This window comes from Canis lupus, chromosome 16 (assembly GCF_048164855.1).
Source record: "Canis lupus baileyi chromosome 16, mCanLup2.hap1, whole genome shotgun sequence".
Classification (NCBI taxonomy): Eukaryota; Metazoa; Chordata; class Mammalia; order Carnivora; family Canidae; genus Canis; species Canis lupus.
This window is the reverse complement of record NC_132853.1, coordinates 11,932,686-11,960,607: the sequence shown is the minus strand read 5'-3', so window position 1 is coordinate 11,960,607 and position 27,922 is coordinate 11,932,686. Positions and strand designations below refer to the sequence as shown.

The 27,922-nt window shown below is 65.3% G+C and overlaps 1 protein-coding gene across 7 annotated transcripts; it reads right to left on the bottom strand.

Moving 5' to 3' along the window:
- Positions 1-459: 459 nt before the first annotated feature.
- Positions 460-27,535, bottom strand: GPSM1 (G protein signaling modulator 1). Of its 7 annotated transcripts, none has more exons than XM_072778683.1 (14): positions 27,369-27,535; positions 19,043-19,264; positions 18,286-18,421; positions 17,540-17,682; positions 16,808-16,931; positions 16,587-16,702; positions 15,810-15,965; positions 14,969-15,077; positions 13,704-13,827; positions 8,469-8,539; positions 7,505-7,681; positions 3,543-3,699; positions 2,909-3,117; positions 460-1,964 (listed from the first exon to the last, which is right to left on the bottom strand). In XM_072778683.1, the coding sequence occupies exons 2-14, from the start codon at positions 19,261-19,263 to the stop codon at positions 1,758-1,760; spliced, it is 1,950 nt and encodes a 649-aa protein (XP_072634784.1). In that variant the 5' UTR covers position 19,264; positions 27,369-27,535; the 3' UTR covers positions 460-1,757. The 7 variants fall into 7 exon arrangements, with proteins under 7 accessions (XP_072634784.1, XP_072634785.1, XP_072634783.1 ...); XM_072778684.1 differs by having other exon boundaries at positions 27,380-27,535; XM_072778682.1 differs by lacking the exon at positions 27,369-27,535 and adding an exon at positions 26,349-26,501.
- Positions 27,536-27,922: the final 387 nt, after the last annotated feature.

The following is a 27,922-nucleotide window of genomic DNA, read 5'->3' as shown; positions in this document are numbered from 1 at the left end:
TGCTTGGGGGTGTCCTCCCCACACCAACTTCCCCTCTTTGAAGATGGCTCCATTGCTCTCCTCAGCCAGCAGGGCTCAGGGTGTGAGGTCATGGGCACTCTGCACCTCCTTTGCTCTGTGGCCCCAAGCACGTCCTGGGTGGGTGGGCCACAGCTCTAACTGGGGAGGACTCGGGACTGGAAAGGCGAGTGGGCACCTGGACCACCTGTGACTTTGCCCAGTCAGGATAGACGCCACAGCCAGGTGAACAAGGGTCCCAACCTGCCACCAAGTGGCTGGCTGGCGCCATTGCAGGTGCTCGCATCACTGGCTAGGTCACCTTGCTTGTGTGCTTGGAGCAGGGTGGTGGCCCAGGCCCTTTGCACAGTGTAGGCTCGCTTACCCACATAAGATCCGTCACCTGGGGCCCCCCCAAAAGACCAACCTCCCCTCATCATTAGCACTAGTTCTGACACAGCATTCACTTGGCAGACTTTATTTTTTTGGGAAAAACAAAAAAATGTACCTTGGGTTGGAAAGGACCCACTGACAGCATGGCAAACACATGTGAGCAATAAATATGCATGTACATTCAAGTATGTGGGGCGGCCAAGAAGAAGCCTGTGTTGTGCATCTGACCCCGCACCTGGGCCCCCACCCATACCCTTCGGGGCATGGCCCCTGGGCCCCAGGCTGCACTGCAGGTGGATGGGGGTCCAGCAGCCTCCCCATACTTGGAGAGCCACTGAGAAAGACCGAGGAGCCCAGCTGGGGCGCCCCCTGGGGAGGAGGCGCCCCTCATGCCCTAGGGGCTGTGCTGTGGGGCCAGGAACTCGCTGGAGGGGCTGGTGGCTGGCCAAGGCAGGGGCCTGCACGAGAGCTGTGGCCACAGCCCCTGGAGCACTGGCCTCCTACCCTGGCCCACGGGCCAACGTGGGCGTGTGGGCACCGGACCCTCCCCACAAGAAGGCAGTAATGTCATCTGCCCAGTGGAGGGCTGGGTGCTCACCTGGGGGCCCATTCCTGCTGTCCACTCCTGGTGTGGTCAGGGTGCTGACTTTGCTGCTGGCTGGTGTCCAGAACCAGGCCGCTGTGTCTCTGGGCTTTGGGGCTGGAGCCGAGGGGTGTCCCGGCTCAGCCCCACCCTTGCCTTCTCCCTGCTCGGGGCTGGATGCCAGCTGGGGCTGGGGGCTGAGTGCCCAGGGCATGGCGACCTGGCCCTGGCCTGGCAGCATGGCCTCGTCAGGCTCCAGGCTTTCTGATGCTGTGGCCCGAGGAGGGGTGAGGGGGCAGGGCCAGCATGTCTGCTCCGTCACCCCTGGGACCCCCTTTGGGAGGACAAAAACGTCCGTGTCACTGGCAGACACCACAGCAAAGGCTTTAGAATAGCCCTCGGGGGCACAGGGGAGGCAGCTGTCTTCACATCTGCTGGGCGCTACGGAGGGATGGAGCTGGGCAGGGCGGGGAGAGGCCTTTGAGGGTTTGGGGACCAACAAGCAGCAGGCCGGACCCAGGGCGGGGAGGGGCAGGTCCAGGACTGGGGTGAGCCCGCACGCCCAGGGCAGCCCTGCCTGAGCCTGCCACCCTGGGAGGGAACAGCGTGAGGGCCGTGCCTAGCATCTGCACAGCGGGAAGGGCCAGAGGGTGCAGAGCCTGCACCCAGCCATGGCCTCCAGAGGAACGGGCTTCTCGAGGGGCCGTGGGCATCACAGGTGTAAGCCCCCTGGCCCCAAGTCCAGGAGTTGGGGTGGGGCCAGCCTGGCTGAGGCTATGGAGTCTTAGCTGGCACCAGGCTGGCACTGCTGCCGGGGCTCAGGGCTCCCATCCGCCTCTTGCTCTGGGCTCCCAGCAAGGTCCACCCGCTGCTCATCCATCCGCTTGGCCTGCACCCTCTGAATGAGGCTGAAGAAATCCTCGTCGGGCATGGTGGGGCCTCGGGGCAGCACGTCAGGAGGCGGGCAGCGCTGGTCATCGATCCTGGAGGACTGGGTAGACAGACACGTGGGTTGGTGGTGTCGGAGGGCCCGGTGGTCAGCGGTCTCGGGGACACCACCTGGGCAGGGGCTGCTGATCTGGGCGGCGCCAGCTCAGGAGGGCTGGTCAGGCCACCTCGGCATCTACCGGTAAGACTAGCTCCGCAGGTAATGCCTTGACTCCGAGGCCTCTGGCTGGGCCCCCCGGGGTGAGGGCTGAGTGACTGCCGGGCATGGGGCTGCGGGGCCTACCCAAGACCACCACTGCGCCTAAGATCACCCGACAGTTAAGTGTTCAGGAGCTCGGGAGCTGGGGCACAGAGCTCTGCAGGGCACCCCATCAGGCCAGGGTGCTGGGACTGGGTGGGAGCTGTGGGGGCATTTGGGCTTCTGTGCAGGCTCTGGAGCAGAAGGGCCGGGAGCTGGTGCAGTTGCTGGACCATGCAAGCAGGGGGGTCAGAGGTGCAGGGGTTTGCCACAAGGGCCGGTTTTGAGGATTTTTGGACTCGCCCAGGGCTGCGCTTCCCTCTGCTCTGTGGGAATGAACGTCACATCTGGAAACCACACTGTCCCAGGCCAGCCATGGAGCTGCCCTTCTTGCAGCCTTTCACAGGATCCCTGACATCCCGTCCATCATCTTGTCCTGCCTAGGGGGGCAGGCAGCCGGACCCCACGACGAGGAGAGCCCTCCTGCCCTCCCGGCTTGGGGGTGCCATCTGGGCCAAGGCCACACCCTAGGGGGCCTGGCGCCCCCTAACTGGCCCCCCTGCCGGTAAGGAGCAGCCAGCCTGAGTATGTCCGGGTGGCCTTTGGGGCCCTGGCAGCAGGGCCTCAGGTCTGAGCACCCGCAGGCACCTGGCCACACCGGCTGAATCAGCCTGACAGAGACAAGCCGGAGCCCCCTGGGGCCGGGGTGGGCGGGGGTGAGCACCCAGCTTCCCCAGCCGCAGGCCCACCTGGCACTTGATGAGCATGTTGAAGAACTCATCCCCCGGCTCCTGGGGGTCCCCATCCCCGCGCAGACGACCCAGGTTGCTGTGGGTGACACGCAGCCCAGGCAGGCTGCCCACACTGGCACGCTGGTCGTCCAGCCGGCGGCTCTGGGAGCTGGCAATGAGGTCCAGCAGCTCCTCGGTCTGCGGGGAGGCCGTCAGCGAGGGCTGGGCTGCAGGGCAAGGCCGGGGGCCCACGGGCTTGATCAGGCCCGAGCCAGGCCTTCCCTCCACACTCTCGGGGGCGTGGGGCTCCCAGCGGTGTTGGGAGCCGGCCTCGGCTGTCCCTGCCACAGGCCCCACGTCCCCCCCTCCCCCAGGGGGTGCTGAAGTGACAGGAGGGAGGCCTGGCTTCCCACGCCCGCTCTGCACCCATGACGCACCCTGACACTGCTTGTTCCGGAGGACGGGGATGATTACACGCTTCTCAGGATGCGGCTCTGGGCGAGGCGGGGGACAGGGAGCTTGTGGTGACAGGGGGCACCTCTGCAGCTGGTCTCCCCGCCCCTCAGGAGTGAGGGCTCCCGGGGCCACCAGCCTGGGGGCTGGGAGTGGGGATGGAGTGCAGCACATGCAGCGCGTCCCCGGGGGCACTCACCGACCCTCTCCTCCGGGGTGGGGGCGGCTGTGGCCTCTGCAGCCCCAGGTTGGCCCTCCTCCAGGGGACAGCGCTGGTCATCCATTCGGCTGCTCTGGAACTTGCTCAGCAGGTCAAAGAAGCACTCCTCATCGGAGGACGGTGCCCGAGGGATACTCTGGGGGAGAGTGTCCACATTGGCTTGCATTCGGCCACAGGGGCCCCATGCGGGTCACCAGCCCCCCGCCCCCCCCCGGGGGGGACTGTCCCACAGTGTCAGCGCCCTGCAGTGAGCCCCTCCTGTGCCTACACCTCTGGGGCCTGGCACCCAGCACAGCACTCACCAGTGTCTGCTGAATGTGTGAGTGACCAGGCAGGAAGCCTCACTGGCTACTTTACACAGGACACTGGCCTGTGCTGGGACCCTGGCAGTGGTGATAGTGGCCCTGGGGCTGCCAGCACCATCAGGTCACATCATCAAAAGCAAGGAACCACAGCTGGGGGAGGTGAGGGCTCCTCTGTTCCACCCCAGTCCCACCCCTTCTGGAGATTGGTACCAGACCTGTGGGCAGGCCCAGAAAACAGAGCCTGTAGAGGCTGTGATCCTGGTGTGGGGTGTTCAGGCTAAAGAGAAGGTGTTCACATCCCCCAGCCTCCCCCTGCACGTGCTAGTGAGGTGCCCAAGGTCTGCTCTGGGGGGCTGGGGAGGGCTGACCTGGGCAACCTGCTAGGTCTAGGCAAGCCCCCCTGATGGGGCCGGGTAGGGGACGGGGGAATGAGAAGCAGGTGAGCAGGCCACTGGGCCTGCCTGAGTCCCAAGGGGCCATGTGACCTTGGGCAAACCCACTCCCACTCTGGGCCTCAGTTTACACATCTACACAGGGGAGGCTGGAGGTGGTGGTCTCTTGGAGCCCCCAGAAGGGCAGGGTCAGGGTGGGTCCCCCCAGCAGCCTCACCCCATCCGCATCCGGTCCAGGGCCCTGAGGGCTGACTGATGAAGGGGATGGCTTCCAGGCACCTCCCCTCTGATGCTAGTGTCCCCCACCCAGCCCTGGCCTGTCCACCAGTCAGCTGGGGGGGGGGGTGCTCCTGGGGTCGCTCAGAGCTGGGCTCATGGAGAGACCACGACAGCAAGATGTCACTACTGGGTGCTGGCTGACAACCTCAGAGGCCACTGTGGAGGAGGGTCCTGAGGCAGGGGAGGCTGCATGCCTCCAAGGGGCGGGTGGGGGACACTCCCCCAAACACGCCTGCCTTGGGCTCCCCAAAGGCCAAGAGCAGGTGGTAACAGCACAGCTCATGCATGAGCCACACCAGCTGGCCGGAGCTCACAGGACAGACCACACCCCTGTCCCACCAGGGCAGGCCTGGAGCCAAGGCTGGAGATAGTTCAGGAAGCCTCAACTCGCGGCTGTGCTGTCCCACGTCCTGGCCCAAGACCCCATGGAGCCCAGAGCGAAAGGAAAACTGGTGTCGAGGGCAGAGGGGCCCTGCGTCCCCAGGAGGGTGTGGGGTAGGCCCCAGCCCACTACAGGGGACCCCGGGTGGCCTGTGGCCAGCTGAACAGAGCCAGGCTGCTCCCGGAAGGGCGGTCACCCTGGGCTCCCGGCACTCCTCCCACCTGCCCTGGGCTGAGTTTGGGTTCCAGGGGCACAGCCATCTGCCACCACCTGAGAAGGGCCACGGCCTCCCTGGTCTGGGGGATTTGGGGCTGAGGCCACAGGAGCCTCCCACAGGGGGAGCTCTGGACAGCAAGGCCACCTGGGCCCTCGCAGGTCAGGCTTCCACCTCCCCTTTGCCTGGCTCTGGCTCCTTCTATCCCAGATTCTCCGAGCCCTTCCTGCTGGACTTCCAGCCAGGGGCTCGCAAACTCCCTGCACCCCCTGGCCCCGGGCTGCCCCTGCGCAGCCCTCCTGCCTGCTGGCCAGGGTGGGTGGTCCTGCAGCGGACAAGATGGGCAGCTGGGCTGCTGCAGGGGTGACAGCCCTAGTCCCAGGAGGGCAGCTGGGCTCTGCCCCCTGCCAGCGTCATGCAGGCCCCGCGTTCCCTGAGCCTCCGCAGAGGGGACCCCACACTCACGCCGGATCTGCCGCTCCCTGTGTGCTGTTCACGACCGCGTGGCGCCTGTGCTGCCCCCGTTAGCTCAGCGCTTAAATAGGCCCTGGGGGAGCGCCAGCCCCGCCCTGGCCCCTGACCCCCCCACGGCGCTCACTTGCTCGCCCGGGTTCTAGCGCGCACATGTAGACAAGTGCGCGCAGCACGCACACACACACACACACACACACACACACGCGCGCGCGCGCACGCTCTGTAAACACTCAGATTATTTCCAGGACAAGGACTCCCGCCCGGCCTGGAGGGGCCCTGTCGGAGGGCCAGGGGGACGGAACCTATGTGGAAAGCTGTAGTTGGCTGACGGGCCGCCTTCCTTCCAGAGCCGGTCCGCCCGGGAAAGCCACCTCTCCTTTCAACCCCGACTCCCGAGGCTGGGGCCTCCTGGGCCGGGCGAAAAGCCAGAAAGAGCCGGCCTCTCCCACGGGCATGGGCCTCGCGGCCACTCCCCACGCAGCCAGAACTGCTGGCAGCCCCAGGGCCCTCGTGGCCCACCCCACCCCGTGCCGCTCGCTGTGGGGTGCTTTCCCCACCCAGGGCATCCAGGGGACCAGCCAGGAGGGGAGGACGGACGGCATGGAGACATCCCCAGGGCCTTCCTGTTGCGCAGAGCCCTGGGTGGTGGGAGGTCTGGCCGCGGGGAGCCGGGCCAGTGTCTGCGGGGCAGGGGACCAGCCTGGCACTGGGCTCCAGCCCCCCAGTGCGCCCAGGCTTGGGCTCTGCCAAAATTCCCTCCAGAGGCACACATGGCCTGGAGCCTGGTGGCGCTCTCCAAGGGGCTGCGCTGGGACCCCCGGCTGCACCATTCCTAGCTGGATGCCCTCAGGCTAGCTTCTGTGCTGCCCCATGCCTCACTTTCCCCTCCTAGGGCTCCTCTGAACGCAGTACTTGTGGCAAGCCCGAGCATATTTGCTAGAAGCCCCCCACCCCCGCCCCACCGTGGCGACAACAGGGACCTGGCCAGGGCCAGGTCACCAGTTGGGGGCCAAGTCACCAGCTGGAAAGGGCCTTCCTGTCCCAAAGCCTGCTACAGCTCCCTAGTGTTTGAGGGGCCCCCTGCCAGATCCTTTCTAGGTGGATGCTGACCTTTGGGGCTGACCCAGCCCCACCCCCCAAGTCCTGCCCGGGTGGAGGGCCCGGGGCCCTTGACGACACCCAACCACACCATCTTAGACCCCAAACCCCCATGTGATGGGGACAGTGGCCCCACCGTGCTCACCCCTCACTCCACGGACACGACTCTGGCTGGCAGGCTGAGGGGCAGTGTGAGGGCTGGCAGAGGCCCTCCAAGCCTGGCGGGGGAGACGGGCACACAGCAGCCGTGTGGGGCTAGGCATACCCAGCACGTGCCCATGCTGGAAGGTGCTGATTAAGCCATTGGAGGAAACTATTTTTAGAGTAATTCCCAGAGATTTGGAGCCCAGTGCATGGGGTGGGGTGTTCTGGGCTGACCTCTGAACCTGGGCTCCGCTGCCTTCTAAACCCCAATGGCTTCCAGCAGCCCAGACAGGCCAACCCTGCCTCCTGGACACAGAGGGACACTGGCCAGGCAGCAGGAGGCCCATCCCTCTGTCCCCCATCAGCCTGTACCAGGGCAACTGGCGGGGCCCGGGGCCTGTGCTCCCCCAAGGCTCCCCCAAGGCTGCCCTGCAGACCTTCACCCACAAGGCCTCCGGTCCAGTTTCTCTGTGGCCTGGGCCTCACCAAGGCCGGATATAACTGATGGAACGCTGTTTCTGCACCAAGTGCCCTGTGCCCTGCGCTCAGTGGGCCTGGGGATGACACAGGACCGTGTGGCCTCTGCCCCTGGGGGTGGCCTGGCCTGGCCCAGGTCTGCTGCACGGGATGGCATCCCAGGAGAGGTCGCCTACCGTGCGAGGCACCTGCACCCGGACGTCCGCGCTGTCCAGCGGGGAGTGGCCGCCCTCTCGGGGCCTCTCGGTAGCCTCCAGCCCCTCCTGGTACTTCCTGCTCCTCATGGGGAGAGGGAGCATGTCCCTGCCCGGCCCCCGCCACTCCCCCACCTGGTGGCTGTCTCCATTCTGCTCCTGGGGAGGGGGAGGAAGGCCAGGCATGGGCGGGGGTGGCCAGTAATCCCGAACCGACGCTCCCCGTCCCAGGACCCCAGGGAGGCTGGCAGATGCAGCGGCCCTGACCCACAGACACACACCTGGGCACTTGGGTGCCAGATGAAGACAGGGCCTGGGGGGAAGGAGAGGTAGGGCTGGGGCCTGGAGGAGCTAGATGGCTGACCCCACGTGGAGCAATGAGTGACCACGGCAGCCCCAAGCCTCGTCCCTCAACAGACTTCCCGATGGGCACCTATGCCTGAAACCAATCCACATCGGAGGAACCAGAAGCTCAGAGAGGTTAGCTCATCCCCTGGGGCTACACAGCACCTACCTCTGGCAGGTACAGAGTGGACCCGGAGCCCTACCCTGCCTGGCTTTGGTGGGGGGTTTGCCAAGGCCTTGCTGGTCCACTTGTAACAGCTCGGCTTCCCCATGAGGCAGAGTCTGAGGGGGCAGGTAGTAGACAGGAGTGGGGGCCGGCCAGGACTGGGAATGTGGCTGGTGGGACCCTGAGATGAAGTGGGAGGGGACAGGGCCTGTGGGGGCTTCTCTGGGGGCCGATGGCCGGTCCAGCGTCTCCGGCTGTGGAGGGTGCCTTGGTCACTGGTGGCGGGGATGGGACACAGACAAGAATAGGGTGGGTGGGGGCAGCCCTGCAAGCCCTGCACCGGCCTCATGAACCCAATGCCCGTGCTCAGCCTCTAACTGCGGACGGCTGCCCTCTAGCCCTGGGGCCCCAGCCGTCCGTCCTCAGCCCACTCACCCGCTCCAGGGGGAGCCTCAGCAGGCCCCAGGTCTCTGCACTCAGCCTCTGTGTCCTCTTGGGCCTGGCACCTGAAAGACAGTGGGCCTTATCAGCCTGGCACTGACCCCTGGCCAGGAGGTGGGCTGGCAGGTGAACCTCCCACTTCACTGTCCCCCATGGAGGCAGACACCGTATGCAATGTCCGCATGACCCTGTACCCCTGGGCTGGACAGGCAGCCAGGCCTGGCCTTGGTGCTCCCCACAGGTCGTGTCTGAGCTCCTAACCCAGGCCTGGCTTCCCCACCGGCCTCAGTGACGTCCTCTCCTGGAATGCTTTCCCTACCTCCATGCAGATGGGGCCTCACACCCCGATCAGCTGCACTCAGTTCACCCCTTCATCTACACGCATGGGGGCAGCCAGGTCCTCCCCGGAGCTAAGCGCCCCTCCTGCTGCAGACACGTGCTGGGTATAAGAAGGCATGTGCGAGGCCTCTGGTGCTGGCAGATGCTCCAGGGTCCTGTCTCGGCACCACCGCACCTTGAACCCATGTCCCACCCATCACACAGGACCTGCAGGTGTGCAGCTGGCCATGCAACAGGAACCCATGGAAGCATTTTACAGCGCCTGGCACATTGTGCACACCCACAGGCTGCATCGTGAGGAAGGCTTGCCTTCTGTGGCCACCCCTGCACTACACTGAGCTCCACATGTGACACTAAGCCGCCCTACAGACGCCTGCAGCAGACAGTATGGGGTGTGCACCCCAACCCCACCCTGGGCCACACCTGCTGCCTGACATCTGGTCCCCAAGGGGAAGAGGAGCTGGTTCAGGAGCACAGGTGTTCAGACTAGCCCAAACCAGATGCCCCAGGCTTCCTAAGAGCTGGGCAGGTGTCCAAGGGGATGGTGCGGGTAGCCGAGCCCTAGTCCCTGTCCTGACCTCCAGGTTCTGAGAATGCTACCCCCTGCTCCCCACTCTCCAGAGGCCTTGGGTGGAAAAACAGTGATGATCGGAGAAGGGGCGTTGGTGGCTGCTGTCCCAGGTGGCCAGCTCCAGGAAGCATCAGTGGCCCTGCGGGTCCGGGACCTGGGGCTGTCCGTCCCTCCCACTCCCCCCTCCCGCTTCCCTTCGGCTGAGGTGGTCAGTGCCAGGCCTGCCTCTGCCCACTGCAAACAGCCTCTGGCCGGCAGCCTCTGGGCACACAGCCTGACTCTGTGCTGTGAGGCCAAAGGAGCTGGAGCAGGGCTCCCCGCAGCCCAGCACCCCCTGGAGCAGACTGGCAGCTCTGAGGAAACTGTGGGATCATCCAACACCAGCCGGGGCCTGGGCACCACCCAGCCCTGGGAGTAGTTTGGGGACAGTGGGGTGGCCCTGTCGGGACCGGCAGGACTATGTGCTGGCCCTTTACTCACCGCGGCCGGTGACAGGCCAGCTCCATCTCCCGCCATGGGCAGGCTGGCTGCCCCCTCACACCCAGGGGCATATTCAATTTCCCCACCGGGTCCGTGGGGCCCCGTCTGGCTGGACGGTCCGGCCCAGGCTGTGGTGGAGGCTGAAACGCCCCTGTGACGCACAGCATGTGTCCGGCTCCAGGGCGGGTCCCCCCAGGGCCCCCTGAGCCTGGCTAAATGCACCCTCTGTCTGGATGGTATGCTGCCCTCACTGCAGCATTCAAGCCAGAGCAATGCTAGCGGGCTTCCCGTCCTGCCCACCCCGAGAGTGAGGGTGAGGTCTGGAAACTTCCCTGAGCATCACCCCACTCCTGCTTGAGTCTGACCGGCTCCCTCGTCATTATCATTGCTTCTGTTCCCAGCAGGCTCGCGATGCGCCCCCCGCCCCTCCTATGTGCAGCCCGGCACACCTGGGCCGGGCAACCCGGCTTCCTAACTGCTGGGCTGTGTCCTTCCAGCTCCTCCTACTGTCCATCCATCCCAATGTCCAGGATCCCAGCTGCTCTGCCTTCGGAACGAATCCAGAATGCGACCCCTTCTCACCTTGCTGGGATCTGAGCCTGCCTCCCTGTTCCTCCCTTTGCCCCAGAGACACGCCCACAGGGCCTGAGTGGGATCTTCTTCCTCTGCTCACCCTGCGGGGGGGGGGGGGGGGGGGGGTAGAGGGGGGACTGACACGGGGAGGGGCTCAGCCCTCCCAAAGCTCTTCCCAGCTGGGCTTGTGCAGGCCCCAGGGTCTCTGCAGAGCTGTCTTCCATCTAATTTCAGGCTCACTCCCTCCTCCCCTTCAAGTCCTTGCTCACAAGTCACCACTACTGAACGAACGATTGTGTCCCCCATGTCCCAGGCTGAAGACCCAAACTCCAACGCACTGACACCAGGAAGTGCAGCCTTGAGAGGTTATTGGGGTGACCCCAGGTCACGAGGGTGGCCCCAGTGTCGAGGTGAGTGCCCTTATGAGAAAACACCACAGAGCTCCCACCAACCCCAGGCCCCCCACTCCATCTGTAAACCGGGACCCCATCGTGCTGGCCCTTTGCTCTTGGGCCTCTGGCCTCCAGAACTGTGGGAAGTAAACATCCATATGGTTAAGCCACCTGGTCTGTGGTGTTTCATCCGCAGCCTGAGCTCACGGGGAGTGGCCCCCACATGGCCACGCACACTTGCACCCAGCCTCATGGCCATTCTTTCCTCCCAAACAGCCATAGCCTCTTATCTGTTCACTAAGGTTCACCGCACACTTGTCATCTCTGGCCACCTTCGCTGGACCCACTCCCTGATGACCAGCAGGTAGTGTTTCCTGGCGCTTATCTATGGGGCCCTGTCCAGGGCTTCCAGGAACTGTCATGTCTGACTGCCCTCCCAGGACTGTGGATGCTGGGGCTCAAGAAAAGTGATCACCAGCCAAGGTCACAGGGCATGGAGGGGCAGAGCCAGGGTCAGGATGTGGGAAGTCAGGCCCACTTGGCAAGCTCCAGGAGGTTGAGGCAGGAGCGGCCAGAGAAGGGACAGACACGAGGACAGTCCGTGTGTCCCAGTGCCTGGCCTGTGAACGGACTGCAGGATAAATGCCAAGTGTGGATGGATGGTGAGGTGTCTACTCCCAGGGAGTGCCCTTATCCCTGCCAGGCACTATCCTCAGGACAAGCAGTGGGCCCAGTTCCCAGATGGGGACAATGGGGCACAGCTGGGGCAGATCACCAGGTCAGCTAGTTAGCAGGAGACCTGGAAGGACTGACCCAGGCCCAGGCAGCAGTGGCAGGGAGGGCCCCCGCCCACCCAGACTCCTTCTGGGGCCTCTGCTGGGATGAGGGTTGCAAGGCTGGTGAGATCCACCTACAAACTGAGCCATAGCCAGTTCTGGGTTCTCCAGCCGCAGAAAGGGCCCTTGTCTTTATCAGGACAGGGGGAAAACCCCTCTGGGTCCGGCCTTGGGCTAGCCAGCCAGGCCCCACCCACCGCGGCCCCACCCTCCTCGCTGAAGCTGCGCTCATCCTCTGGAGGCCTGGGCCTCCTCCCAGGGCCCCAGAATGTGAGCCCCACTAACACGTCTCCCAGGGCTCCCCTGGCCCCTTCACCTCTCCCCAAGACTGACAGGCTGTGCACATACAAGTGCCCCCCCATACCCTCCCCCGCGCCGTGAGGGTCAGTTTTCAGGCTCGTTTCTGGACACTGGGCCAGGCTACCACCCCACTCCGTGTACACCCAGTAAGTGAGGCTCACCTGGGCCGGGGTCTCCTGAAGGGCCACCCAGACTCAGGGCACCTCGCTGCCTCCAGCAGTTGCATAGGCGGCCCGGGGCCCCCACACCAGCCTCCATGGGCCTGAGTGGGTGGCTCCGGAGGACAGCCGGCAGCCCAGCATCTGCGGGCAGCCTGGCAGGGAGGGGGCTTCCGGGAGCCCTGGCTGGGAAGGGTCTGGGTGTGGGGTGGACAGAGCCTCCTTGTTCTCGTGATGTACCCGCCTTTCCTCAGCTCCGAAGGAGGATGGCAGGAGAGCCCCACGGGAGCCTATCCAGAAGCCCAGGCCAGCCCTGCCCCCCCTTGCTGCTGGGCTCCTCCAAGGCCAAGGCCGAGGCGTGCAAGGCCAGGGGCTCCAAGCAGAGCCGCCCACGCTCAGGAAAGTCCTGCCCCTTGAGCTCTCCTCCATCCCATCCCCTTCAGCCACAGCACCCCAAAACAAAGGTGGCTGAAGATCCCAGAAGCCTCGCATCCTCACTTCTGTCCTCAGTCTGGGGGCGGGGGGTGACTCATGTGCCCCATTTCCCAGGACAGGCCATTCCTAGAAACCCACAGAAGCCCTGCTGTAGCCCAGAGCTACTTCCCTGGCCTCGTCCTCCCCGGCCTCATCCTCAGCAGGCCTGGAGGGCTCCTGGGGCGGGGGCAGGGCAGGCACCCCTGAGGAACACAGCCACAAGGGGATTCGGGCCAGACTGCCCCCAAACTCAAAAACCAGAGGTCGGGGTCCATGCAGGCAGGGAGGGGGTAGCTAGCCCCCAAGCGGAGCCTGCCCCACCCTACCCACCTACAGCAATTTGGGAAGCCAGCTCAGGGTGCCCACCCCACCCCTCCCCAGGCCCCGTACTTTTTATCCATTTGCTCTACAAGGAACATTCTGTCCTTGCGTGCCCCTGTGTGCCTGACAATGTTGACTGTATGGGGCAACCAGCGGCCTGTGAATGAGGTCATTATAGCTGCCTTGGCTCCTCCCGGGCCTCACCTGATTAGCACCCTGAGCACGAGCAGGGCTCTAGGCCTCTCTGGCTACTGCGGCCCCTAGGCCCAGCCCTCAGCCTGGAGCCAGTGGAGCTCTAAATCAGGGGCAGCAAGTGGCCCTCTCCTCCTCCTCATGCGGGCCACAGTGTCACAGGGTGATAAACTGGGGGGCTCAGGGTGACTATGGGCCCTCACTGCCCCAGCGACCATGAAGCCCTGGCCTGGAGGCCTCACATCCAGGCCACATGTTTCCCACACTGTCCCTGTCCCCTGTACTTTCCAGTCCCGATTCCTAACTTGCCCTGGGGGAACAAGCCCCTCCCTCTGTGCCCTGAGCACCCTGGACACCCAGTCACCCTCCACCCCCACGGGGAGCTCCAGGGCAGGGCGGAGAAGTGGGGCAGAGGCAGACACCCCCAGGGAAGGGGGCTTACCACCTTTACTGGGCAGCTCTGTCAGAGAGTCTCCTGTCGGGGGGCAGAGCCCACCTCCTAGTAGACTGCCAGAGACCAGCACTGCCCCAAGGCCCACGTACCCTGGGTGGTCCTCCTGCCATGCCCCTGCCCACCCAGCCTGGGGGCTCACCTTGGGCCTCGTAGCCAGCCAGGTCCGGTTTCTCTGTGGCCGCTGGGCTGGTCAGCCGGCCCAGCACCAGCTGTAGCTGCGCCACGTTCATGCGGGCGGTGAGCTCCCCATTGCGGTCCCCGATCTAGAGCCAAGCAGGGCCAGGTTAGCGGGCAGGTGGGCTGGGAGGCTCCTGTGGACAGCCACTGAGCCTCCAGCCTCCAAGGAAACTGGGCCTCACTACGCCTCAGGGGTGGAGGCTGGGTGTTTGTCCCTGGGTGAGGGGGGCCACGTGGGCCCCCTTCACACCCCGGGAGCACCTGGGGCCTCAGGCAGCCAGCCTTGTGCCACGTGGGGCACTCCTTCCTGAGCACCCGCCCAAAGGTGGGTGGCCTGCCCCAGACTCCACCTTTCCCAGTCTCTTGAGCCACCCATGCACCCCGCAGGCCCCTAGCTCAGAGCAGAGGCTCAACAGGAGGGCCCTGTCACAGAGGGGTGATGTGCACTGCCCAAGAACTAGCGGGGGGTGGGGCGTGGCTGGACCTCCAGTGGAGCTCTGGGGGCGCGGGTGAGGGGGAACATGGGGGCCAGCCCTGCTGGTGGCCCCAGGGGGACTCTTCTGACCCAAGCTTCCCTGTTCCCCCTACCACTTGGGCTCCTATGGGTCTTGCCCACTCAGGCTTGGGGCTATGGTGGGTCAGGGCAGGCACTAGGCGTGTGCTGGAAGGAGGTGCCACTGGGGCCCAAGGAGTGTAGGGCTGAGATAAAGACCCAGGACACAGGAGGCCACCTGTAATGGCCCTGTGATCAGGGGCTGCGCTGACCATAGTGGGAGGGTCCTGCGTGGACAGGCCCTCAGAGACCCTGTCCCATCCCTAAGGAGATGTCCAGCTAGGGAGTTGCAAAGGAGGGGCCCCCAGGGGCGGCCATGCCTTCGTGCCCTGGGCTGCCTGTGGCAGGTCATTTCCACCTTGGCCCGGCCCAGTTCCATCAGGGACAGAGGACGTGGTCAAGGGTCGGCCCACAGGGAATGCTAACACTCTAGGGGTGCAAACAGGGCCCCCTCCCCTGTCGCACCCCCTGGCTACGGCAGAGAAGCAGCCACTAGGCCTCTGAGGGCAGGGCCAGCGTGCAACAGCCTGGAGAGGATGAGGAGGAGTGCCGGCAGGAGCCCAGAGTGCACGGAGGCACCTAGCCTGGTCCAAAGTGGGCCAGGCAGCGCCTGGAGACCTCCAAGGGCCGCTAAGGCACTGGCTGGGGAGGGCAGGAGGGCGGGCCTGGCTTACCTCCTGGGAGATCTCCAAGTGCTTCTTGGCGAAAGTTAGGGCCTGCGCCGGGCTCCCCATGGACACGTAGGCATTCCCCAAACTCCAGCACGCCCGGCCCTCACCCACTCTGCCAGGGTGGGACACTGAGTTCACATCTGTAGCCCCCAGGCCCGCCAGCCCACCCACCAGCCCCCGGTTTTCGGGCCCATTGTGACAGGAGCAGAGCCGGCAGGCCTGGGGCTCCTGCGGGTCTCGCTTGTCCCCTACCAGCCAGTGAGGCTCTCCTCCACCCTTGGGTGTGGGGGCAGGAGGTAGGGGCAGTCCCTCAGGTCATCAATCTTTCAATTAAGGTGAAAAATCACAAAACATAAATTTAACCACTTGGGCATATGCTCAGCTCTGTGTGTACTTCTGATCCACAGCCGTCACCATCTAGTTCCAGAGCGCCATCGCCCGCCAGAGCAAGGGCCAGCCACTTGGAGCCTCCCAACAGAGTAGCCTGCCAGCAGCCCCTTTGCCCCTGCCCTGGCCGCCCACCCCACACCCATGCATGTAGGATACTTCTGTGTCTCCTGAGAGACTGAGGCTACGCAGACACGGGGTGCTCAGGGGGCTGATCCCCAACCAGCCTACCCTGACGGTCACCACAGGTGGCCAGCCGGCACCCACCTGGTCTCATGCGGTCCCACTCGGGACGGCATGGCCCAATGGCAGAGGGAGGCTGAGGCCAGGCAGGCCGTCCTGCTCGGAGAGGCCTCCTGGTGCTCGGCAGCAGGGCAGGGCCACGCTGAAAGCAGTTTGCAGCTCAAGGACTGTCTGGAGGCCTGTGGGCCAGGCCTGACCCCCACCCCCCATTAACCTGTCAGCCAGTTCCTGGGCGATGAGCAGGTGCCGCAGGTGGTACTCAGCTGCGCGCTCGTAGTCCTGCAGCAGCGTGTACGTGTTGCCCAGGCTGTAGCATGCCTGTGCCTCCACTGCCTGGTCCTTGAGCTGCCGGGACAGCTGCAGTGTCTTCCTGCAGAGAGGACAGAGGGTCAGTCCCAAATGGAGGGGGCGTGGCACTGTGCATGGCCCTCATCTGAGGGGTGGGCAGTGGGCGATGCAGATGCAGCCCACCTGCTCTGTGACCTCAGCCCCAGGATCCCACCAGAGTCTCCATAGAGGGCTGGGGGACAACACAGCCCAGCCCGGGCTCCTGATTCAGGATGGTAAAGCTCAGCCCGGGACCTGGGGCCGATGACCCAGTCTCTACATGGTGGCCACCGCTCTGCAGATGGTTCACAGGGCTCCCCGGGCACAGGTCAGGGACTCCCAGGAGCCCACATGGTCCTGACCTTCTGAGTCCGTACAAGGATCATACGTGCACTCAGAGCTATCGTGGGGAGTAAAGACATTTTGGGGGTTCCCCCCCACAGCTAGCATCAGAAAGCCCCGAGCTGTGGCCAACTGTGTCCCCGGCACACAGTGGCCTCTGCCAGCACGTACCAAGGGAAGGGGCTGTGGTGCTTTCTGCCCTTGATAGCCCTAGGACACAGGCCAGAACCCCCCACCTGGCCCCCGGGCTGGGCAGGTGGGGGCGGGCAGGGGTGGGGGTGGGTGGGGAGGTGGGCAGGGGTTGGGGGGCAGGCCTGCCTACTTGTAGTACTCGGCGGCCACGTCAAAGCGCCCCAGAAAGATGTGGGCGTTCCCCAGGTTGCTGTAGGCCCTCCTCTCGGCTGCCTTATCTCCGAATTCCTTAGCAATGGCCAGGCGCTGAGGATACAGACCCAAGGCTGGGTGGTTACAGAGTAGCCGCGGGACCCGATGTGGATGACAGACGCACAGACACGGTGGCTGGGGGCCCCACAGTGCACTCACCTCCTTGTGGAAGGCTGTGGCCTCCATGAAGCTGCCCAGCAGGTAGTGGGTGTTGCCTAGGTTGCCGTAGGCTCTGCCCTGGGCCGCCCGGTCACCCAACTCCTTCACCAGGGACAGATTCCTCCTGGGGGTCGCATCCATCTGAGCTGTGTCCCTCTCAATGCCCGGGAAGCAGGGGCCCTGTGACCCACCCGCCTAGCCTAGAGGGTGACGGACAGGTGTCCTCTGCTCGGTTCCTCCCAGGAGTGTGCCCCAGAATGAGGGCCGCTCAGGGTGGGCCCCCCAGCTCTGGTGCCACTGCCAGCAGGTACCATGAGCTCCAAGGCCTGCATCCGGGGCTCGCCTGCCCCACTCTGGTTTTCAGGGGCAAGGTTCTCCCACCCACGAGGCTTGGCCGATGTCCCTGCCCCCCTTCCAGCCATGTGCTTTCTAAACGCCACCCATGGCTTCTGCTTGGTGCTTTCCCTGCTTCTCTGCACTGGGTGGGGGACTGACGCACAGGGAAGCGGCAGGAGGCTTGGTGCACTCCCCGCAGGCCCTGAGGACGGGGCCAGTGGGGGGGTGGGGAAGGAGAGTCAACTGGCCAGCACCACGCGGGCTTGGTGGAGAGGTGATGGGGTGGACATGGGTGCTCTGGGCCTGGGCCAGTGGCAGTGGCCCGGGAAGCGCCAGGAGAGCGTGGACAAAGCCCGGTCCGCTGGTTCTGCAGGTGCCCCTGTCCGCCCCACTCACTCATAGAACTCGGAGGCTCTGCGCAGTGGCTCCCGGACGTCGGGTGGCAGGTGCCCGGGGTCCTGGGCAGCATTCCAGGACAGCTGCTTGCCCTTGGCGTGGTAGACGTTGCCGATGTTGTACAGTGCCCTCGCCTCCCCGACCTGAGGGCAGCACCGACATTGGGGGGACCCACAGACACAGCCCCAAAGGCAAGTGTGGATGCTGAGGTAGGCCTGGGGCCCCAAGGAGGGGTGGGGGTGCTGGCACGTGACTGCCATTCTGTGGACAGAGGATGAGGCAACCAAACGACCCTGGGACCGACTCAGCAGAGGAGGTGCAGCCACATCCGGTACCCACAGCCCTCAGTCTCTGCCGTCAGGGTGGCCAGGCCTCTGTGTGGTGCCAGGGGAAGGAGGGCGCTCCCAGCCGGGCCCGGTTGCCATGAGATACGACGTGGGGCAAGCCATCATGTTTCCTCGTCTGTGCTTATGTCACAGGGTCATGGAGGGAGGTTACTGAGTGGGACAGCCTAAGGTCTGGCACAGAGCTAGGCCCAGAGCGACTCTATCCCCAGCTGCCACGCCACCCTGCCTCCCTCTGGAGCCAGACTGGGAGAGGTCGGTGAGAGGAAGAGTTGACATGGGGGATGGGGAGCTAGGGACTCAGCCCTGCAGTGTGTCAGGGGTCACTCTTCCATCCTCCTCCCATGAGGCCCCGGGTCATGGGGTTGGGAGGGGCAGCTGCCCTGGAAGCTGCTGACCCACCTTGTCCCCCTGCTCCTGGGCGATGTCCAGGTGCCGCTGGCAGCAGACGACGGCCTCGTCAAAGCGGCCCAGGACCTTGAGCGTGTTCCCCAGGTTTCCACTGGCCTTGGCCTCCCCCATGCGGTCACCAATGGTCCTGGAGGGCAGGGGGCAGTGTGCGGCCAGGCCAAAGGCCAGGCTCAGGATGCTGCGGGCTGCAGGAAGCCCAGGTGAGGGTAGGGGAGGCCTGGCAGGACCAGCCCTGGGCCGATGGGGGCCATGCTGGGCTGAGGTTCTGGGGTGGGTGGGGAGGGCCCCTCGGGTCGGGAGCCCTGCTTGAGCAGGGGAGGGTCACTTCTCTGCTGGGCCCAGCCTGCCACTGTCAGGGCCTGGGGAGGTGCCCGGATGGAACCCGGGAGAGCCATGGGGCCCGGTGGTGTGAATAACTTCTGACAGGCTGGTTGGGTGTCAGGGGCCGTCAGGGGCTTGCTGGCCAGGGAAGGGCCTGTGGGGCACCCACTGCCCACGTACAGGAGGAGCAGAGCGTGTTCCAGGGCAAGAGCAGCTCGGGCCCAGGCCTGGAGGCCAGAGAACAGTGAGGCCTATGGAGCCCACACACAGGTGTGCACGGGGTTCCGGAGTTGGGCAGGCGGACACGCTGGGAACACGGGCCGACAGAGAGACAACATGCGCTGCCGGGGGCACTGTGCGGTCCTCCCCCCCCCGCCCCGGGGTCCTGGGCACCCTGAGCTCCCCAGACACACGCAGGGCACCTCACCGGGCCAGCAGCAGGTCGTGCCTGTGGTACTCCAGCGCCCGGCCGTACTCCTTCAGGTAGAAGTAGGCGTTGCCTAGCTGGCTGTAGATGGCACTCAGCGTCTTCAGATCCTCGGTGCCCACCTGCACCGCTGCCTCAAAGAAGGCCGCGCCCGCCTTGAAATCCCCAGCCTTGCAGAGACGCTCCCCCTCCAGGGCAAGCTCCAGGCACGAGGCCTCCATCCTGCGCGCAGGGGACACAAGTCACCGCCCACCTCTTGCGTGGTCCCACGGGGCCTTTGTGCTCCCTGCCCAGGTGTCACCAGGACCACGAGGCCCTCGGGGAGCGGTGGCCCCCTCCATCCCTGTGCACACAGTCGGAAATGTCTTTGGAGGACTGCCTGGAAGCGAGTGCCAGCTCCAGTGCTGTGCCTGTCCCCAGGTGGGCTCACTTGTGCCCCAGCTGCACTGCACACCCCTCACGCTCCCGGGGCTCAGCCCAGGAAGAGGCATGAGTCTGTGACCATAGCAAGACCCTCAGGCCACGGTGGCCACAGCCTTCAAGAAGTCTCGGGCACCTGGACGAGGGCCCCCCAGGCCTGGGGCCACGTCCCTCCTCCAGAGCAGCCACAGCAGCCCGTGGCAGGCCCTGATTCTCACCCAGGACAGCCGAGGCCTTGGGAGATTCAGAGAAAACTGGTCAAGGCCACATGGGCAGGAGCTGACTGCATCCTATGTCCTAGGGTGGGCCCCGCCCTCCAAGGTCTCTGTGGGCAGCTGGGGGCTCAGCCATCATCTGTCCTCGCCTCCCATCCTTCGGGGGCATGGCTGTATGGGAGCCAAGGGTCAGCCAGCCCCACGGGCTAAGTGCTCAGCTGGTCACCTCCCAGGTCTCCCCATCCCCATGGCGCTACTGCAAGAGGACATGACAGGGCCCATCCCGGGATGGACGACCCCTGGACCCGTGGGAAACTGCTCCAGGTTCCTGGCCCTGAACCCAGCCCAACTGCAAGAGCCCGGGGTTCCATGGGACAACCAGTGCCCTTGCTGGAGGCTTCCTCTCCCGACCTTTGGGCAGGGGCCTCAGAGAAGCAGCCCCTTACCCTTAGGCCCTGCTAGCCCCCAAGGTGGGGTCCAAGCCCCCCAGCTGTTACCTGGGCCCTGCTCACTGCGGGCCCCACGACCCCTGGGCCTTGGGTGAGCTGCCCCAAGGACAGGGCTGTCAGAAGAGCCTTGTGTGGGCAGTCACTTGATCAGGCTGGCCCTGGTTCCAGCTCTCCCTGCTGTGGGGTCCCGGGTAGGACACATCACCACCTAGAACCTCGGTCTCCTCCTCTGCCCTATTCCAGCTGGTCCTGTGGGTTCCAGCCTCAAGGCCTGGCACATTGCCCTGCCCTAGGGTGGGAAGAGTGGGGCTCCAGGCTGCAGGGCACCCAGGCAGGTGGCAGGAGGGGCCCAGTGGCCACATACATGGCCCTGGAAAAGTGAGAGACACGTTCTGCATGGCCAAGGGCCAACCCCAGTCACCGGGGTCCAGGGAAAGCCTGCAGGGTAATTCAAGGTGTCCACACCAAATTGGCCATGTCCCCCCAGTGACCAGCAGTTACTGGAGGAGAATCACACATATCCTCTCAACAAACAAATCTGCCCACAGCCATACTTCTCAGCCGTTTTGCCCACATAGCCTGCTGATACAAACCAGAGTGCCCTGTCCACCTGACTCCCACATCGTCAAGAAAATGGGCACTTTACACATTTCCAACAAGACGGCGTACCAAACAGCCCCACACCACACGGACTCAGGGCTCTCTGTGGGAGGTCTCCGTCACAGTGCCCCTGGCCCAGCCTGGACTCCCCAGTGGAGAGTGGGCTCCAGGACCTGGCGTTGCCCTGCACCCTCCAGACTCAAGCAGAGCCTGGGTGGCCTCTCGGAGAGCTGGGGTCCAGGGTCTCGGCCTCCTACCCACCACACTCTGGGAAGGTACATCAGATGCCATATGGCAGGAGCCCCCAGCAGCCATCCCCTGGCCTGGCCACCACCGTGCAGACGGCTCCTTAACTAAGGGCGGCTCGTCCTCACCCAGCTGGCACTAGCTCTCTGATGCGGCTGAGTGATCTCTCCTCCCAGGTGACTTGGGAGGACGGGGGCCTGGAGTCTGACATTGCTGGGTCCTGAGCCCAGCACACCCTGCTGGCTGACAGACACGACTGGGGGAGTGGCCTCCCCAGCCCAGCGTTCCTGCCTAGACATGTGTCCTTACCATCACCGTGGGAGAGGTTGTGTCAAGGGCCCAGGGGCACAGTGAGGGGGTGCCCAACACAGCATCCTGAATCACATACGGGCAGGTCCCACACGGGCCCAGCAATGTGAGGAGGTGGCAGGCAGGTGTCCTCCACTTGGCCCGAGACCCTCCAGACCCTGACCTCCACGGCCCCTGCCCCACTGCCCACCGCACCTCTTCCTCCGCAGGTTGCGCATCTTCTGCACATGCAGCCACAGCTCCAGGCCCACGGGCAGTAGCAGGGGGCGGGGACGGGGGGCGCCATACACCACCTTGCAGACAGCCTTCTCTGCCAAGCTCAGGGCCACAGGCTGGGTCTCCGTGGAGGCAGCCGGCATCTTGGGGCTCCAGGCCTCCCTCCAGGCCTGCCGACAACTGCCCCACCCGGGCTGCTGGCCCTGGGGATGTGCCCGCCTCGTGGTCCCCTGCCTCCACCCACCCCAGAGTGGTGGGCCAAAGGCTCTGGCTTCCAAGAGACCCCAGGTCCTTAGGCAGGGTGTCTGGGGCCTCCAGCAACTGAGATGGATCAAGGGATCAGGGCAGCTCAGAGCAGGGGATCAGCATCGTCAGCAGAGAGGGCAGGTCTGGGTTGCAGGGGGGGGTGGGGCGCGGGGTGGAGACTCTGCCAGGCCACTTGCCTGGCTTGGCAACAGGCACTGGGGCAGCAGAGGCCTCCAAGGCTCTGGACCCTGGGAAGAGGAGGGGGTACAGCTCTGAGATCAGAGGGAACTGGGGAGCCAGGTTGGGCCCTGCTCCCCAAAGCTAGTCAGAGCAGAGCATATGGAGGAACCCGAGTCAAAGGGCGAGTGCGAGGCCCAGGGCAAAGGCCATTCCAGAGATACAAAGTCAAGGCAGGTGCCAGGGCCAGCGCCAGCTTCAGCTCTGTAGGCCCTGGCCACTGGGGGGGGGGGGCAAGGGGGGCCTGGCAGGTGAGCACAGGTGGGAGGACCTGGTCCCAGGCTGCCAGCCTCACCAGGCCCTATTCCCAAGAGTGTCCCGACCAAGCACCCTCCTCCCTGCCCCGAGGCTTCTCCGATGCTGCCTGTCTACCCCTCAGGACGCCTGTCCACTCCTCAGGACAGCTCAGGTACAGGGCAGGGCCTGCATCACCTCCTTTTTATCCAGCTCCTATTAACAAGCTGGGCCCCCAACCCTGCACCCGCACATCAACACTAGGCCCCCTACTCTGCCTCCCAGGACCCGCCTGAACTGCAGGCTACCCTCTCCCTACCCTCTCCTGTCTCCCCTGAGACGTGCCCAGCCTGGCCAGGCCCAGGACCCTGCTTAGTGAAGAAGATTCTGGGGCCTCTGTCTCCCCACACCGCCCCTGCAGGCCTGTGGGTATTGGTCCTATCTCCTGGCATTGCCCGTGTACCCCAAGGACATGCTGGTCTGCAGCCACCCTGGACCACTCACTCCAGTGCCGGTTTGTGGAGCTGGCCTTCCTGCCCACTGCCTCCACGTCCCCGCTGCAGGGCTGCCTGGAGCCTCCAGACGGCCTGTCCACCCCAAGGGCCACCAAGAGCCCTATCCTGGGGGCACGGGACCCTCTGCAGGTCTGGGCTGAGCTGGCCAGAGATCTCAGGGCCCCAGCAGCCTCACCACCCTTACCCTGGGAGGGACAGCCTTCCCACCTGGGATCTGTCATCCAGGCTACATGGATGCCTCGCGGGTGACCCGCAGTCCTCCACCTGCCCAGCAGAGATTAGACCCCACACCTCTGGGACTGGTCCGTGGAGGTCCTGCCCCAGGGGGACCAAATCCCCCTGCACCGATCCACCCTCATGCTGTGACTGCCCAATGTGCCCTTCCTTGCAAGGGCCACCAGGCCAGCTCTTCCAGTGGCCAGACCACAGTGGCCAGGATGCAGGATACTGTCTGCCAAGCTCCTGCTGCTTGCCCGCAGGCTTACCAGTTAATAAAATGGTTATCGACTCCCCAGGGGGCCGGCCTTACTATTCTGGCCACCACATTAAGCCCACACCCTTTTAGCCTGGCCTTGGCATGCAAGACAGCATCCCAGGAGAAGCCATCAGCCCAGTCTCACTTGGACCAAACTGCTCTGCTCTCCTTCAGGGCCCCTGTCCCCACTCGTCTATCCCACAGACCCTACACAGTCCTCCAGCACTACGCATCATGGGTCTCCAGGCCAGGCCCCCAGCTCCCACCACTTGTATCCCCCTTGGCCCCATTCTCTGCTAAATGGATCCACTGTCCTCCCTCTCCAGGGATGTCACCCCCAGACTGGGCCATTGAGCAGATGCTCCAGGTCCCTGGCTCACCCCATCCCACTGCCCCCAAAGCAGAGCCACCCTGACTCCCACATGGAAATTTCGGGACAGCACAGGGCGGGGAGCACAGTGGGACAGGTATTGCTGTGGGGGGACATGAGTGTCACCTCGCTTAGGAAAGCACCTGAGGGTTGTCTTTCCAGGGAGCCCTGGGGCCAGGCCATTATTCCCCAGAGGCCCTACCAGGGCCAGTGCCTGCAGGCACCTGTGGAAGGAGGTGCGTGGGGATAGGTGGATGGCAGGGTGCCCGACCTGCTCCTGAGGACACTCCTGTCTGGCCGCCTTATGTCTGGGGCACTCCTCTAACATGTCACCCCACAGTGGGGGTGCTCCCCATTCACTCTTCCCTCCCCAGTTCCAGAACACTCAGGTGCTTACCTGAAGGGAACAGGGAGAGGACCACCCAGGGCCTCCTCACTTTTAGGGACCTCTTGGCCACCTGCCCACCCCCTGTACCACTTCCCCCAGGCCCATAGGCCCCTCCCTCCCAAACCCCTGCTCCCAGCAAGTGGGCCCAGGGGCATAGAGCAGAATTCTGGGCACTAACGGCCTCACCTGCCTCTGTCTCCCTGACCCAATACCCTCCCCAGGGCCCCATCTGGGGACTTGTTGGGCTCATGGGCACACTCAGGCTCAAGTCCCTCTCAGAGTGCATTCCAAGCCCATGTCCCCCAGACCCCTGTGTCACCAGGCAGGAATCTGGCATGGGAAGAGAGCCAGGATGCTAGGCCCAGCCCAGAGGTCCCCACAAACAGCCATTGGCAGAGTAGTCGAATCAAGTAGATCCTGTCATGGGGCATCCACAGGCCGGGCTCCCTGCACCCCTCAGCTGCCCTGCCACAGGTGGGCTCCCTGGCCCGATGACCCTCTGACACCTTCCTCCAGCCCCGAGCCACTGTGGCCCAAGGATGCTGGACTGAGGAAGCAGTTCCCTCCTCTCTAGCTAAAGGCCCCCACCCATCCAGGATGCCCTCACACATGGCTCCCCGACTCCCATCCCTGCCTGCCAGCCTCCCAAAGCCAGCTCTGAGCAGGCACTGCCCTGCCCACCTGGAGCTGTGGCTACACAAACTCCCTAGGGGTGCCCTTACAGGCCACGGAGGGCTTGGGGCCATGCACCCCAAATCTATGTCAGGCTTGCCCCTTTGAGCTCAACTCAGGTCTCAGCTTGCAAGGATGTCAGGCTGGGCCCAGGGCGTCTCCGGTATCCCCTCAGAGCCTGTCCCTGCCCAGGACAGCTCCGCTAGGGTCCTGTCTGGCGTGTTATTGCTGGGCCCCAACCCCAGACTCCCAAGCCAAGATGCTGGATGTGGACATGAGCATGATGCGGCCCCATGCTCAGCTGTGCAAGGTCTCCCAGGACTAAAGCCCCGACGCACATGTGCGCACACATGGCTGGGAGCTGCCCAATCAAGTCCTGCCATTCCCACAGGGGTGCTGGGGGGAGATCCTCAGGGCGGGCTGCCAGTGTCAGCTGCCAGCAAACCCACCCGCACACCCCCGCCCCCATGGGGCCCAGCAGCCAGGGCTCGGCACTCAATCCTGGGACCACACAATGGAGGCTGTGTCTCTGGCCAGTCGCACAGAGACCGAGGTGGGAGGAGTGGCAAGGCCTCCTTTTCACTCGCCACTAGGGCCTCACTCTGCAGGGTGGGGGTGGGGGTGAGGGGGGTGGCGCCCAGCAGAGGTTTGCTGCTGACACTCTGCCCAGCTGGGGCTGGAGGATCCTTTTAGGCAAGGCAAGGCCCTCGGAAGGCTCAGCAGCTGGGGAGGCTGCCAGGTCCCAGGATGATGGTGTCCGTGCGAGCTGGGGACAGGTCAGGCTCCCTAGAGGCAGCCAGGCCTGCCTGTGGGAGTTGCCACCAGCGAGTGGCCCCTGCCCAGCACTGGTGCTGAGTGCTGGACTGGGCCCGTGCAGTCCCTGGCGCAGTCTGTTCCCCTCAGAGGACCTTGTGTCCGCCCGGGGCCGGCACATGGCATCACGGTGTGGAACACCCCGGACGGGCCCGGAGTCACCAAGCAGGCATGCACTGCAGGTGGGCAGGGCCACCCTGTCATCCCTGACGAGTGCGGAGCACAAAGCATGGACCGCTGGCATCATCCATGAATCTGCCCCGAGGCAGGTGCGTTTTCAGGCAGGCACACACCTCACCTGGCTGGCTGGCTCTGCAGCCTGGATGCGAACCTGCGGCACCCCCCCAACCCCAGATTCCTGGTGGGTCCTCGGGGGACAAGGCCCCACCCATGATGAAGCCCGATCCCTTCAGCCATGCTGCCTCCTGAGAACCCAGACCAGGGCAGTGGGGTGGTGGTGCCCAGCTCGGGGGAAGCTCCTGGCAGCCCCCCTCCACACACCTGCTGTGCCAGGCCACCCAGCTGTCAGGAGCACAGCTGTAGGTCTCCCGCCCCCTGTCCCAAGGCGCTGTGCGGGTGAGGGGGGTCCAGCCAGCAGCAGCCCATCCCAGCCAACCACCCCGACCCCCACCAGCCCTGGACTCAGAAGGGCACAAGCCCCGGGAGCCCCAGGGCCCCCACCCTCCGCGCCCACCCCCCTGCGGCCCTGCCCCATCCCTGGCTCCCCCGCCCCGCACCCCTCCTCCCCCGCGCCTCCGCCGCCAGCCCGCAGGGAGGGCGCGTCCCCGCCACGTTGTGCGCCCGCCGCAGCCTTTGTTCGGGGCCTGCCGCCTCTCTCCCGTCCCCGCGCACCCCGCCGGCCCCGCCCGGCCCCGCAGGCCCCCCCGGCCGCCCAGCCTACCTGGAGTAGAGGCGCCGCGCCGGGCCGGGCAGCTCGTCGGCGGCGGACGGGGCCGGGCCGGCCATGGGGCCGGGGTCGCCCAGGGCCAGGGGCGCGCACTGCCCCGCTCGCGCCGCCCTGCGCCGGTCCCCGTCGGCCGGCACCGTCAGTCCGTCCGTCGGTCGGTCCACCCGCCCGCGGGAGGCGCCGAGGAAGTGATGCGCGCGGGGCGCCGCCCCTCCCGCCGTGGCCGTGATGTCACCGCCGCCCGCGGGGGGGGGGGAGGGGGCGGGGCCTCGGAGCCAGCGCGCCCCCCGCCCCGCCCCGCCCCCCCCCCCGCCCGCGCCGAGGGCAGAGCTGCGGGGACCCGCGGGCGTCGGGGCGCAGTGCAGCGGGGCGGCCTGCCCACCCGCTCCAGGGACCGTTTGAGGCGCCCTGCCTTGACTTGGCAGGCAGCCAGCCCCCCTCGGTCATCCGCTGCCCTCCCGCCATCCTGCTGTCCAGCCCCAACTGCCCACTCCTTCTCCAGGCTGGTGGTGGGAGGAGGGGCGCTGGCCATGGGAGATGACCCCCTGCCTCCTTTAGAGACACCTGGGGACCTGGCGACAAACTGCCCGCTCTGTGCCCCGTGTGGACTCCCTGGTTTGGGAGCACCCAGGGAGCCAGGGGATGGACACTTACCAGGGCCTGCGTGGCCCGGACTGGGCAGCCCCCCAACTGTTTCTCACCCCTGAAACCTGGGGTCACCCCCTCACCCTCCCAACCTCGGTCTTACGTGTGCAATCTGGACGGCTCTGAGGACCTGGAAGGACACTGGGCCCACCCCCCCACACCCCCCCACACCCCCCCCAGCCACCAGCCCATACCCAGCACCCCAGCGCGCGATCTCTCCTCCTCTGTGAACGCCTGGGAGCCCTGATGGCTGAGACCTGACCCTGCGGCCTCCTGGCCACCCACTCGTGGCTCCGCCGGGCCTTAGGGCACTTTTCCAGGGCAGTGCCTGACCTAGGAATGGGCACATGGCAGGCCCTCAGGGCACACCTGGGTCTCACCCAGTTCCTTCCTGCAGTTCTCAGTCCTGGTGCCGCCAGAAGACTCCAAACCCTGGCAAAGTCACTGAGGCCTGACGGGACAGTGCCAGCTCCGGGAGCAGGAAGTGGGCTCCCTGCCTCGGGAGCTCTGCGGCCCCTCCTGGGGGAGCCGCCCCAAGGTCAGGGAAATGCCAGGGCCTCCACACCGGACCCTCAGCAGAATGCAGCCCACAGGCAAAGGCAAATGGCAACAAAAATAAACAGAAGATAAAAAAGGGCCTGTTGGCCCTGGGCTAGTTTGTTTTTCCTACAGAAGAGAGGCAGCGGGAATGAGAACCATCTGCGCCCGAAGCGCTGGCGGCCTGGCAGCTCATCCTACTCGCCCTCCCCTGTGACCACAGGAGCTGGGCAGGGCCTTGCTCCCTGCTGTGGCCGCGATGCCCTGCCTGCTGGCTCCCGGGGGGCGGGGGGGGGGGTAGTAGTGGGCGGGTCTGCCTCCCTTATCTGCCACAGCCCCAGGCCTCCAACCTTGGGTGCCCCCAGAACCGGCCTCATTGTAAGGGC